This window comes from Salvelinus namaycush, chromosome 12, assembly GCF_016432855.1.
Source record: "Salvelinus namaycush isolate Seneca chromosome 12, SaNama_1.0, whole genome shotgun sequence".
NCBI lineage: Eukaryota > Metazoa > Chordata > Actinopteri > Salmoniformes > Salmonidae > Salvelinus > Salvelinus namaycush.
Window position 1 is genome coordinate 35,710,405 of NC_052318.1, and position 12,203 is coordinate 35,722,607.

At 38.8% G+C, this 12,203-nt stretch overlaps 1 protein-coding gene across 2 annotated transcripts in view; it reads left to right on the top strand.

Annotated features, from left to right (window-relative positions):
* The window catches only part of LOC120057177 (androgen receptor-like), a 65,692-nt gene extending 56,294 nt beyond the window's left edge, over positions 1-9,398 (top strand). For both annotated transcript variants that reach the window (XM_039005652.1, XM_039005653.1), the window contains 3 exons: positions 3,390-3,520; positions 3,769-3,920; positions 5,190-9,398. In XM_039005652.1, the coding sequence (XP_038861580.1) occupies positions 3,390-3,520; positions 3,769-3,920; positions 5,190-5,348 (442 nt within the window). In that variant the 3' untranslated portion in view covers positions 5,349-9,398. The remainder of the gene's footprint in view (positions 1-3,389; positions 3,521-3,768; positions 3,921-5,189) is intronic.
* Positions 9,399-12,203: the final 2,805 nt, after the last annotated feature.

The following is a 12,203-nucleotide window of genomic DNA, read 5'->3' on the forward strand; positions in this document are numbered from 1 at the left end:
GGTCATAAAGAGGGAGGATTACAATTGTAATCATTGCAACAGTTTCACATAAGGGTCTCACTCTCTTACCCTCTCACCTATTTGCCCCCTCTATCTTTATCTCTCACAACAACATGCTCACAGATTATCCCTCTCTTAATATATTCCCGATAAACTCCCCAACCCCGCTCTGATTTTTCATTGGCTCATTCTCTTTATACTGTATCTCACCCTGACCCTCACTGCCCCACTCCCTCCTCTCTTCCAATAATGGCACCGGATGGGATGGCTGCCATTTTACGGGCTCCTAACTAACTGTGCTATTTTTATTTTTATTTTTTGCATTGTTTATAACTCATTTTGTACATAATGTTGCTGCTACCGTCTCTTATGACCGAAAAGAGCTTCTGGACATCAGAACAGTGATTACTCACCTCGAACTGGACAAAGATTTTTTCTTTAATGAGTCCGAACGCAAAGGATATACTGCTTTGTCGTGCCTTGTAAGAATTTACAGACGAGTAGTTAAACCACCACTACCCTACGTATTATTTGCCAACGTGCAATCATTGGAAAATAAACTGGATTATCTATGATTAAGGCTATCCTACCAACGGGATATTAAAAACTGTAATATCGTATGTTTCACCGAGACGCGGCTGAACGATGACACGCATAATATAGAGCTGGCTGGCTTCTCCTTGCATCGTCAGGACAGAGCAGCTACGTCTGGTAAGACGAGGTGCGGGGGTGTGTGTCTATTTGTCAATAACTGCTGGTGCGTGGTGTCTAATATTAAAGAAGTCTTGAGGTATTGCTCGCCTGAGGTAGAATACCTCATGATAAGCTGTAGACCACACTATCTACCAAGATAGTTCTTATCTATGTTATTCGTAGCTGTCTATTTACCTCCACAAACCGATGCTGGCACTAAGACCGCACTCAATGAGCTGTATTAAGACCATAAGCAAACCAGAAAATGCTCATCCAGAAACAGCGCACCTAGTGGCCGGGGACTTTAATGCAGGCAAACATAAATCTGTTTTACATCATTTCTGCCAGCATGTCACATGTGCAACCAGAAGAAGAAAAGAAACTCTAGACCACCTTTACTCCACACACAGAGATGCATACAAAGCTCTCCCCCGCCCTCCATTTGGCAAATCTGACCATAAGTCTATTCTCCTGATTCCTGCTTACAAGCAAAAACTAAAGCAGGAAGTACCAGTGACTCGCTCAATACCGAAGTGGTTAGATGACACGGATGCTACACTACAGAACTGTTTTGCTAGCACAGACTGGAATATGTTCCGGGATTCATCCATTGGCATTGAGGAGTATACCACCTCAGTCACCAGCTTCATCAATAAGTGCATTGACGATGTCGTCACCATAGTGACCGTAAGTACATATCCCAACCAGAAGGCATGGATTACAGGCTAAATCCGCACCGAGCTAAAGGCTATAGCTGCCATTTCAAGGAGCGGGACACTAATCCGGATGCTTATAAGGCATCCAGCTATGCCCTCAGACGAACCATCAAACAGGCAAAGCGTCAACACAGGACTAATATTAAATCCTACGACACCTGCTCTGATGCTCATCGGATGTGGCAGGGCTTAAAAAACAATTACAGACTACAAAGGGAAACCCAGCTGCGAGCTGCCCAGTGACGCAAGCCTACCAGACGAGCTAAATGCCTTTTATGCTCGCTTCGAGGCAAGCAACACTGAAGCATGCATGAGAGCACCAGCTGTTCCGGACGACTGTGTGATCATGCTCTCCGTAGCCGATGTGAGAAAGACCTTTAAACAGGTCAACATTCACAAAGCAGCGGTGCCAGACGGATTACCAGGATGTGTACTCAAAGCAGGCGCGGACCAACTGGCAAGTGTCTTCACTGACATTTCCCTGACCGAATCTATAATACCTACATGTTTCAAACAGACCAACATAGTCCCTGTGCCCAAGAAAGCGAAGGTAACTTGCTTAAATGACTACCGCCCCGTAGCACTCACGTTGGTAGCCATGAAGTGCTTTGAAAGCCTGGTCAAGGCTCACATCAACACCATCATGCCCTTTCCCACCAGGACAAAAGGAACACCTATGTGAGAATGCTGTTCATTGACTACAGCTCGGCGTTCAACACCATAGTGCCCACAAAGCTCATCACTAAGCTAAGGACCCTGGGACTCAACACCTCCCACTGCAACTGGATCCTGGACTTCCTGACGAGCCGCCCCCAGATGGTAAGGGTAGGCAACAACACATTTTCCACGCTGATCCTCAACACTGGGGCCCCTCAGGGGTGCATGCTTAGTCTCCTCCTGTACACCCTGTTCACCCACGACTGCGTGGCCAAGGATGACTCCAACACCATCATTAAGTTTGCTGACGACACAACAGTGTTAGGCCTGATCACCGACAACGATGAGACAGCCTATAGGGAGGAGGTCAGAGACCTGGCAGTGTGGTGCCAGGACAACAACCTCTCCCTCAATGTGAGCAAGACAAAGGATCTGATCGTGGACTATCAGAAAAGGAGGGCCACACACACCCCCATTAACATCAAAGGGGCTGAAGTGGAGCGGGTTGAGAGTTTCAAGTTCCTTAGTGTCCACATCACCAACAAACTATCATGGTCCAAACACACCAAGACAGTTGTGAACAGGGAACGACAACACCTTTCCCCCCTCAGGAGACTCAGGAGATTTGGCATGGGTCCCCAGATCCTCAAAAGGTTCTACAGCTGCACCATCGAGAGCATCCTGACCGGTTGCAACGACGCCTGGTATGGCAACTGCTCGGTATCTGACCGTAAGGCGCTACAGAGGGTAGTGCGTATGGTCCAGTACATCACTTGGGCCAAGCTTCCTGACATCCAGGACCTATATACTAGGCGGTGTCAAAGGAAAGCCCAACAAATTGTCAAAGACTCCAGTCACCCAAGTCATAGACTGTTCTCTCTGCTACCGCATGGTAAGCAGTACCAGAGCGCCAAGTCTAGGACTTAAAGGCTCCTTAACAGCTTCTTTCCCCAAGCCATAAGACTGCTGAACAATTAATCAAATGGCCAGCCGGACTATTAACATTGACTCCCCCCCCCCGTTTATTATCTTTGCAAAGTCACTTTACAAATGACCTCGACTAACCTGTACACCCGCACATACCGGTACCCTCTGTATATAGCCTCGTTATTGTTATGTCATTTTCTTGTGTTACTTTTAGATTTTTTTTTTTTTTAAACTTTAGTTTATTTAGTAAATCTTTTCATAACTCTATTTATTGAACTGCATTGTTGGTTAAGGGCTTGTAAGTAAGCATTTCACGGCAAGGTCTACTTATACCTGTTGTATTCGGCACATGTGACAAATACAATTTGATTTGATATGATTCTCTCTCGTCCCCAGCCATCGGATGCACATCTCCAGCATGTTCGAGCACTGCATACGGATGAGACACCTCTCCCAGCAGTTTGTCCTGCTGCAAGTCACTCAGGAAGAGTTCCTCTGCATGAAGGCCCTGCTCCTCTTCAGCATCAGTGAGTGTTGCTGCCCAGCCCAATTAAAATAATGTAGAGAGCCTCACATTGTGTATTTCCTTTTTTCATTAAATTGATTTGCAAGCAATGTCCTAGTCTAAGCCATTTTCATAATACTGTCGAAATGATCCAGTACAATCAGAGATAGCTTTGATTTATAAAACCAAACAGTGTATTATCAATAGTTGAGCAACAGAAATGCAATATTGTGGACAAATTAACAATAACGTTGCTTGTCTCCTTCGCAGTTCCAGTCGATGGTCTTAAGAGTCAGAAGTACTTTGATGAATTGCGGCTGACCTACATCAATGAACTTGATCGCGTCATTAACTATGGAAGGAAGTCCAACTGCTCTCAGAGGTTCTATCAGCTCACCCGCCTCCTGGATTCCCTCCAACCGGTAAGAGACAATGAGCATCCTCAATAACTGTATTTTATTTATTCTGTTATCATAGAATGTATCGAGCCTTAATGACAATCTTAAATTACAGTACCAAGATTTAATGACATATTTTATCTAAGTGATAAAAGTCTAACTTTGTCATGTTTAACTAAACAAAAACAGATAATGCGACAGAATTGTAATGGAGTGGGTAACAGGTGTGCTATCTCACCTTATTCGCTGAGTGCTCTGCCATATATGACAATGACTTCAAATGAACCAAGTTCAAGAACATTGGGAAACGATGGCATTCCTCTTTTTTGAGACGTCACCTCATTTCACGTTTTCGGCAGTTATGCCTTCATCAGAGCATCAAGAGATGTGCCAAAGCCATCGTTCTTTACGCAAGTGCCTAGGTGATAATTACAATTGCCCATACCGGTGTGAGGGCAGTGCATAGTGGTATTCAAAACATTAGCCAACAAACAATTGTTACAATATATATATAGAAATACATATACAAATATACAGCACAAATACACAGATCAGCACAATAAATTCAACAAATAGCATTTAGGTATTCATGATGATGTAGGAAATTTGAGATATTTTCTTACAATTAATTACTTCCTAGTGCACAATAAAGACTACAAAAGTAGATGCTTTGGGGTATAAAAAATGTACGTCTGGATAGAAATATTGCGACTGAATGTGGGAAAATATACATGAGCATACAAATGACAGCGCGGCCAAATAGTCTACAAGAATAATCTGAATGAGAACTCATTGTTTAGACCAGGGTTTCCCAAACTTGTTCAATCACAATCTTTCTATGCAGATGTTTATTTTCCATACCCCAATGCATCTATTTTTGTAAGCTTTATTGTGCATTAGTTAGTAACTAATTGCGCCAACATATCTCAAATTTCCTACATCATGAATACCTAAATGCTATTTGTCGAGTTTATTGTTTATCAGCAGATCTGTGTATTTGAATATGTATTTGTATATATAGTAACAATTGCTTGAATACCACTATGTACCACCCTCACACAGGCAATTGTAATTAACACTTATGCATTTGCATAAAAACGATGGCTTTGGCACATCTCTTGATGCTCTGATGAAGGCACAACTGCCGAAACACGTTAGCCTGCCCGGACAAAAATATAAAGGTGAAATGAGGTGACGTCTTAAACATTTTGGAGTGGCGCCGTTTCCAAATGTTAATTTGAAGTGACAGAATTGTAACTTTGTATTGTCTCTGTCCATCTCTCCAACAACCAGATCGTGAGGAAACTCCAGCAGTTTACATTTGATCTGTTTATCCAGGCCCAGTCTCTGCCCACCAAGGTCAGCTTTCCAGAGATGATTGCCGAGATAATCTCAGTGCATGTGCCAAAGATCCTGGCAGGCTTGGCCAAACCAATCCTTTTCCACAAGTAGCAAGTAGCAGGATTTGCCATCCTCCCGAGAAAATCTGATCCGATCCAAGCTGACTCTATAACCCTACAGAGCCAAGGCTCTTGGTTTCCCTGCCATTGTTTTCTCTCTCTCAGCTCCTTTTCTTTTTTATCGAATAGCTCAACATACCATTTTTAAATCATTACATCATCACGGTAGTTTAGCTGCTTATCAGACATAATTGAGATCATTTTCTCAAATAGGCAGCAAGGTTTTAGCATTTATATCAAGAGTTGCAAGGTGTCACCGTGTTGACGGCCCTATCTGTCCTGTATTTCAAGAACAAATATCACACAAGACCAGTGGGGTTATGTCAAATGTAAGAAACAGAAGAATACCATTCGTTGACTGAATGAAAATAAAACGAATAAAACTAAATAATAAAACTAACAAATGCAGAAATTGTTAAAAATATCTATGCATATCTTTACTTTTGGAACTTTCATGAGATTGTGCTATGTTCATTTAAAAAACAACTACCAAAAGGAATGTGGAATTAGTCGTTTACAGCATACTCACATACATACACAATAGTCTATCTGTATTTACTAGCTAAATTGCATATATATATACAACGCATACATCACTACATTTATTGTACAGTACTTACAACTTTCTTGCTAGTTATTTAGTCAGTGAACAAACAATACATTCTAATGGTACGTCATAATTTCATCTGATTATGGGAAATGTTGTAATAATTCATCCAAATGTGACTTACTAATTATAGACACACAGAGTGAGACAATTGCAAATAATACATTTTCAGATATATTTAGTGGCAGTGGATCTTTAAAAGTATACTATAAAGATATAGTATGAAACCTGCTACAACTTGGCTGCACATTTTGTCTCTTCGTGTAGTATCAGGAGGCCAAATGATTTGGTCAAATGGAGCATACCCATAATCTCTCAATGCTGAAAATGCTCTTATAAGGTTTAACATGGCCTGAATATTTGCATTATTTAGTTCATGCTCCATGTGTTTGTAGATGTTAGAATGCTTCGATCTTTATTGAAAACAATGCATGCCAGGTGTACATTTTGCAAGTTCAGTGCAGCTATGATAGTTATTGTGTTCAGAGTAATCTCCAATCTGCCATTCTACCTGTAAAAGCATGTTGACATTTCATTAGTTTAGATTGAGTCAAGTCAAATATTACCGCTTTTTTCACATGATTTCTTATTAAGACATCGTCTTTTCTTGATGATTCATTCTGGTTTTGCAGTTAAGTGCCAAACAGGGACATTTTATTCTCTGCACTAGCAAAACATTCTGACATTACACCATTATTATACCAAAACAAGTCTTTTTATACAATAATCTGTACTTTTGCTTGTTTCAAAAAGTAGTGAAAAACAACAAAACAATCAAGAAAAGCTCTGTTATAAGATCCATAACATGCAAACTATGTTTAAACTAAGTGAGTGTGGTCTTTTTGTTCAGATACCTCAACAAAAATGTCAACAGGTGCTAAACTATGGGATTCAATGATAGCACGGGATAGTCCCTGACTTTGCTTTTATATGCCAACTGTATCTTAAATTGCTACATCAAATCAAACCGTTTCATATTTTAGACTAGGTGAAATGCATTATCATATTTAGAAATTAATTTAAATGCCTTTCAAATGCTGAAATCTTCATGCAAATATCTGGAAAACAGCAAAACTCCAGAAAGATCACATGTTCATGGCCTCGACATCTGATTGAACAAATGGTGGTTCAACATTGGCTGAACCAGTAATGTTAAATGGAGTTTGCTGGGAAGCATCTTGACGCTCTAAATACTATAGGCTGTGGAAAGAATGGGTTGTCAGAATACACTTTACGTTTGACAGCCACAAGCACTATGCAATTACTTGCAGGTGTTTACCCATTTATAACAACACCATAGCTGATAATTAGAATATATGACTCCAGACTGAAACCTAGGCCAAGTTGAAAGTGCTTTATAGAATAAAAGTGACTGTTAATATTTGTCCCTAAATAGACCACATCAAACCTACAACAGGTAGCACTTACTGTAATCAATTAGTGTTACAATACACATGCTTCTCAGATTTTAAGCAGTGATTGCTTGCACCTTTCTTTGCCTGACACCATAAAAATGTCCAGGGATGAATCAAAAGATAATTTGACAGCAGTAGTTTTTGTTGTTGTTCTGTCACCATAAATGGCAATAACATGCATCCTTCACAACAATTGCACTCATTCTCAGACACATGCATGTGACGCATGCAAGAATGGAAGCGTTAGAACTCCAGTCTACTCTGGGCATGCAGAAAACCAGTCGATTATAGTGCTGTTATATATTTCTTCAATAGCTTGTGCATAAAAATCCAAATCAACTGTATACATTGTGACTTAAATCCTTTAACGCATATTACCATTAGTCAATTGAGACCATAATCAAATGCATTTGTACAAATGTAAGTTCAAGTTGTTGTTGTTCTTGTGTTGTGAGGAACTTTACTTGTTGACCACCATAATTCTTATAAATGTACTGCAATAATATGGATCTCAATTCAATGAAACCACATTGCAATATTCAAGCAGTAGCACAAATCTAAACATACCTTTTCCGTTGTAAACAAAATGGCAAAATGGTTTTGATAGAAACAGCCGGTAGTGCTTTCAGTTTTCAGACACGTGTGCATGACAGCAGTTGTGTAAACAAGGATACTGCATAAATATTGCTATGGCAGATTTAATTGAATTTGGCCCTAGGTTACAATTGCCCATCTGAAAACATCTGATCTTTTCTCGTCATAGAGACATTGGCTATGCCTACATAAAAGCAATAAAACAATTAATTTGAATATTGATAAGAAAATGTTTTAATACATCAGATGACAATTTGTAAAAGTCATGGGCACATACTTTACATTGGTATTGTCGTATTCCTTTGTTAATCATCTTGATAATAAAATATACTCATTACAGGGTTTTCCTCAAAAGAACATCCCAAATCAGACACCTTAAATCAGCAAAAAATATTTCTATGAGTAGTAATTCAATATTAAAGCCATAGATTTGCCTTAAAAAGCATAGAGATTTTGTACCATATATTATTTTAGATTAATATATGGTACAATTGTTATGATTCAATTGTCTGTAAAGTAAAATGATCAGCAGTTGTGTCTACCATACTGAGGCCACATTACTTAACTTGAATTCTGAGGTAAATGACGAGGTAAATTAGTTGGTAAAATCGTCTCTGATTTAAGGAAATTATCACAAAGATAAAGCTATTTCTCTTCATACACCCAGTAGTCATGCTATGACTGCTTTGTTTATCATATAAAACATTGTCAACATGCCTTTTTGATTGACTTGGAGAACAGGATTGCACTGCCAAGCAATAAACAATTTGCCATAATAAACTTTACTTTAAATGTACCATGGTAGACCAACATTGAATCATAATGACAAAATCTATTTAAAGAAAATCCAGTTCCTAGAATTGATGTTTTCATACTGTTGTTATTAGTGGTAATGCTGGTATGTAAAATGTTATATATAAGTAAATTACATCACAAGTATATTAAAATGTCAAAATGGACACAGCTGTATGTATTTATAAACCATATTAGCCTGGTTTTGTGTAAATGGTACAATGACTTTGTGCACATGTAACTGATTTTAAAAAATTATTGGGAAATCAATTGTTAATGCTTTTTAACTACCTTCTGTAGTATTGACGATGTACTCTATGTGTTTTGTGAGATTTTTTTTTAAACTGCAAACTTGCATAACTTTTTAAAGATATTTGAGGCAATTCTGACCATCAAAATGGTGTTACCTAATATTTGAAAGTTTGTAGTATTTCTACAATTTGTCATGTGAAGTGACTACTAGTGAATGTGTCATTATTTAAAAATGCCCCCCCCCCCCCCCTCCACCCATAATCTGTAAATTGATTGTTCATTTTCAGCTATTGATATGAATTGTGTCAGATAAGTCTTAGTGTAAATTGGGTTTTGTTTGTTTGTGTTCCTTTGCATATTATTAAAAACGATCAAAAATGTAGTGTGTGTGTGAACTTTATTTATATACTGAAGTTATTTTATGTTAACTTTCCTAATATTTTTCTAAAATCTCTGAAGCCATCTTGTGTGCACCAGCTAGCGATCTACTCAGTTTATTTTGGGGGATGAAGTAAAAATATGAGCTAATGGAAACAGCTGATTCAGACCATCCCCACTACAGAACCACTATGAAAATTCTGGTTAAAATCCCGCCTCCACTTCAAGCACTAACTTGATTCATCAAAATAATTAGTGATGCTGCTCTTCACCAGAAGATTTTTGTTCCCCTATCTCAGATTAAGCAAATATCGCCAACAGATGTCAACATTTATGTTTATGTTCTGTCATGAGAAATTAGCTATTGACCAGCACCCGCCTGCATTATTTTTTTTTTACCCAACCTCACCAATAAACACTTCATGTGCAGTAATTAGCCTAAACATTTCTCAGAAAGACATTTTGGTCATTCTTGCATTTTTTATTTAAATGCATTTGGGTACATCTTCCCATACTAAATCAACTAATATGGCAGCTTAATGATTTCAATGTTTAACCATTATGATAACATTGTGCCACCAGTAGGAGTAGTAACATCAATGATGGTAACATCAATTACACATTTTTGGTAATTGAGGACTTTCTTAAATTGAGTAACACCAATAGCTAGGTTTCCATCCAATTGGTAACAGATTTTCATGTGAAAATTCTAAAATACTCATTAAGAAAATAGGCACATTTTCCCACCAAATGGACTTGTTGCAGATAAAAAGCATTGGAAATGGAAATGAGCATCAAGCTCATCACCGTGCACTTTCCCCACCTTGTGAAGTTCATCATAATGTATTTAATCTGTAGTCTAATAAACTGCATGGTTTCCCGAGTTGTAGTGGGAGGACCACACGACATACCATTGCGTGACTCCAAGTTGATTTCCCAAGTTATTATATCAAATTTGCTCATAAAGGCGTTTCCGCCGCCATTTCTCACATAATTCTTTTTACCGATCTCACCATATAGAATGAACAAATTATCTGTCTGCATTTATACAATTGTACCGAAACCTGTTGTTTCCATCACAGCTGTTATTATTATTATTATTTTTTAGATATGTTATGACTTTAGATGGTATGAAATACTAAAAAAGTGGTTAGCTAATAACTTTCTTTAATATACACTGAGTATACAAAACACTAAGAACAACTGCTCTTTCCATGACAGACTGACCAGGTGAATCCTGGTGAAAGCTTTGATCCCTTATTGATGTCACTTGTTAAATACACTTCAATCAGTGTAGATGAAGGGGAGGAGACAGGTTGAAAAAGTTTTTTAAGCCTTGAGACAATTGAGACATGGATTTTGTATGTGTGCCATTCAGAAGGTGAATGGGCAAGATAAAAAAGTGCCTTTTAACAGGGTATGGTAATACGTGCCAGGCACACCGGTTTGTTTTTCATGCTCAACAGTTTTTTGTGTGTATCAAGAATGGCCAACCACAGAAAAGGACATCCAGCCAACTTGAAACAACTGTGGGAAGCATTGGAGTCAACATGGGCCAGCATCCCTGTGGTGGTGTGGAGGGGGTATATTCAGTGTATGCCCAACACCAGATAGCAGTTTAGTACTGGAGGGAATGCTCAAGGTCAGTGTATATCTTTGTAATAAGTGATTGATTTTCAAGGCAGTAACACCAATGACATCAAACTTGTGTACAAATATTATATTTGTAAATATATATACAGTACCAGTCAAAAGTTTGGACACACCTACTCGTTATAGGGTTTTTATTTACTTTTACTATTTTCTATGTTGTAGAATAATAGCAAAGACATCAAAACTATGAAATAACACACATGGAATCAAGTAGTAACCCAATTTTTTTTTTTACAAATCAAAATATATTTTATATTCTTCAAAGTTGCCACCCTTTGCCTTGATGACAGCTTTGTACACTCTTGGCATTCTCTCAACCAGCTTCATGAATAATTATTTACCAACAGTTTTGAAGGAGTTCCCACATAGCAGTTGTTGGCTGCTTTTCCTTCACTCTGCAGTCCAACTCATCTCAAACCATCTCAATTGGGTTGAGGTTGGGTGATTGCAGAGGCCAGGTCATCTGATGCAGCACTCTCCTTGGTCCCTTACACAGCCTGGAGGTATTTTTGGGGTCATTGTCCTGTTGAAAAACAAATGATAGTCTCACTAAGCGCAAACCAGATTGGATGGTGTATTGCTCCAAATGCTGTGGTAGCCATGCTGGTTAAGTGTGCCTTGAATTCTAAATATATCACTGAGTGTCACCAGCAAAACACCCCCACACCATCACACCTTCTCCTCCATGCTTCATGTGGGAATCACACATGCAGAATGCTTTTCCAACAGTCCGGTTTAATGTCTAATGTCCACCGGTCTAATGTCCATTCCTTGTGTTTCAAGTCTCTTCTTCTTATTGGTGTCCTTTAGTAGTGGTTTCTTTGCAGCAATTCAACGATGGAGGCCTGATTCATGCAGTATCCTCTGAACAGTTGATGTTGAGATGTGTCTGTTACTTGAACTCTGTGAAGCATTTATTTGGGCTGCAATCTGAGGTGCAGTTAACTCTAATGAACTTATCCTCTGCAGCAGAGGTAACTCTGGGTCTTCCTTCCTGTGGATGTCGTCATGAGAGCCAGTTTCATCATAACGCTTGATGGTTTTTGCGACTGCACTTGAAAAAACTTTCAAAGTTCTTGAAATGTCCCGGATAGACTGACCTGCATGTCTTAAAGTAATGATTGACTGTTGTTTCTCTTTGCTTATTTGAGCTGTT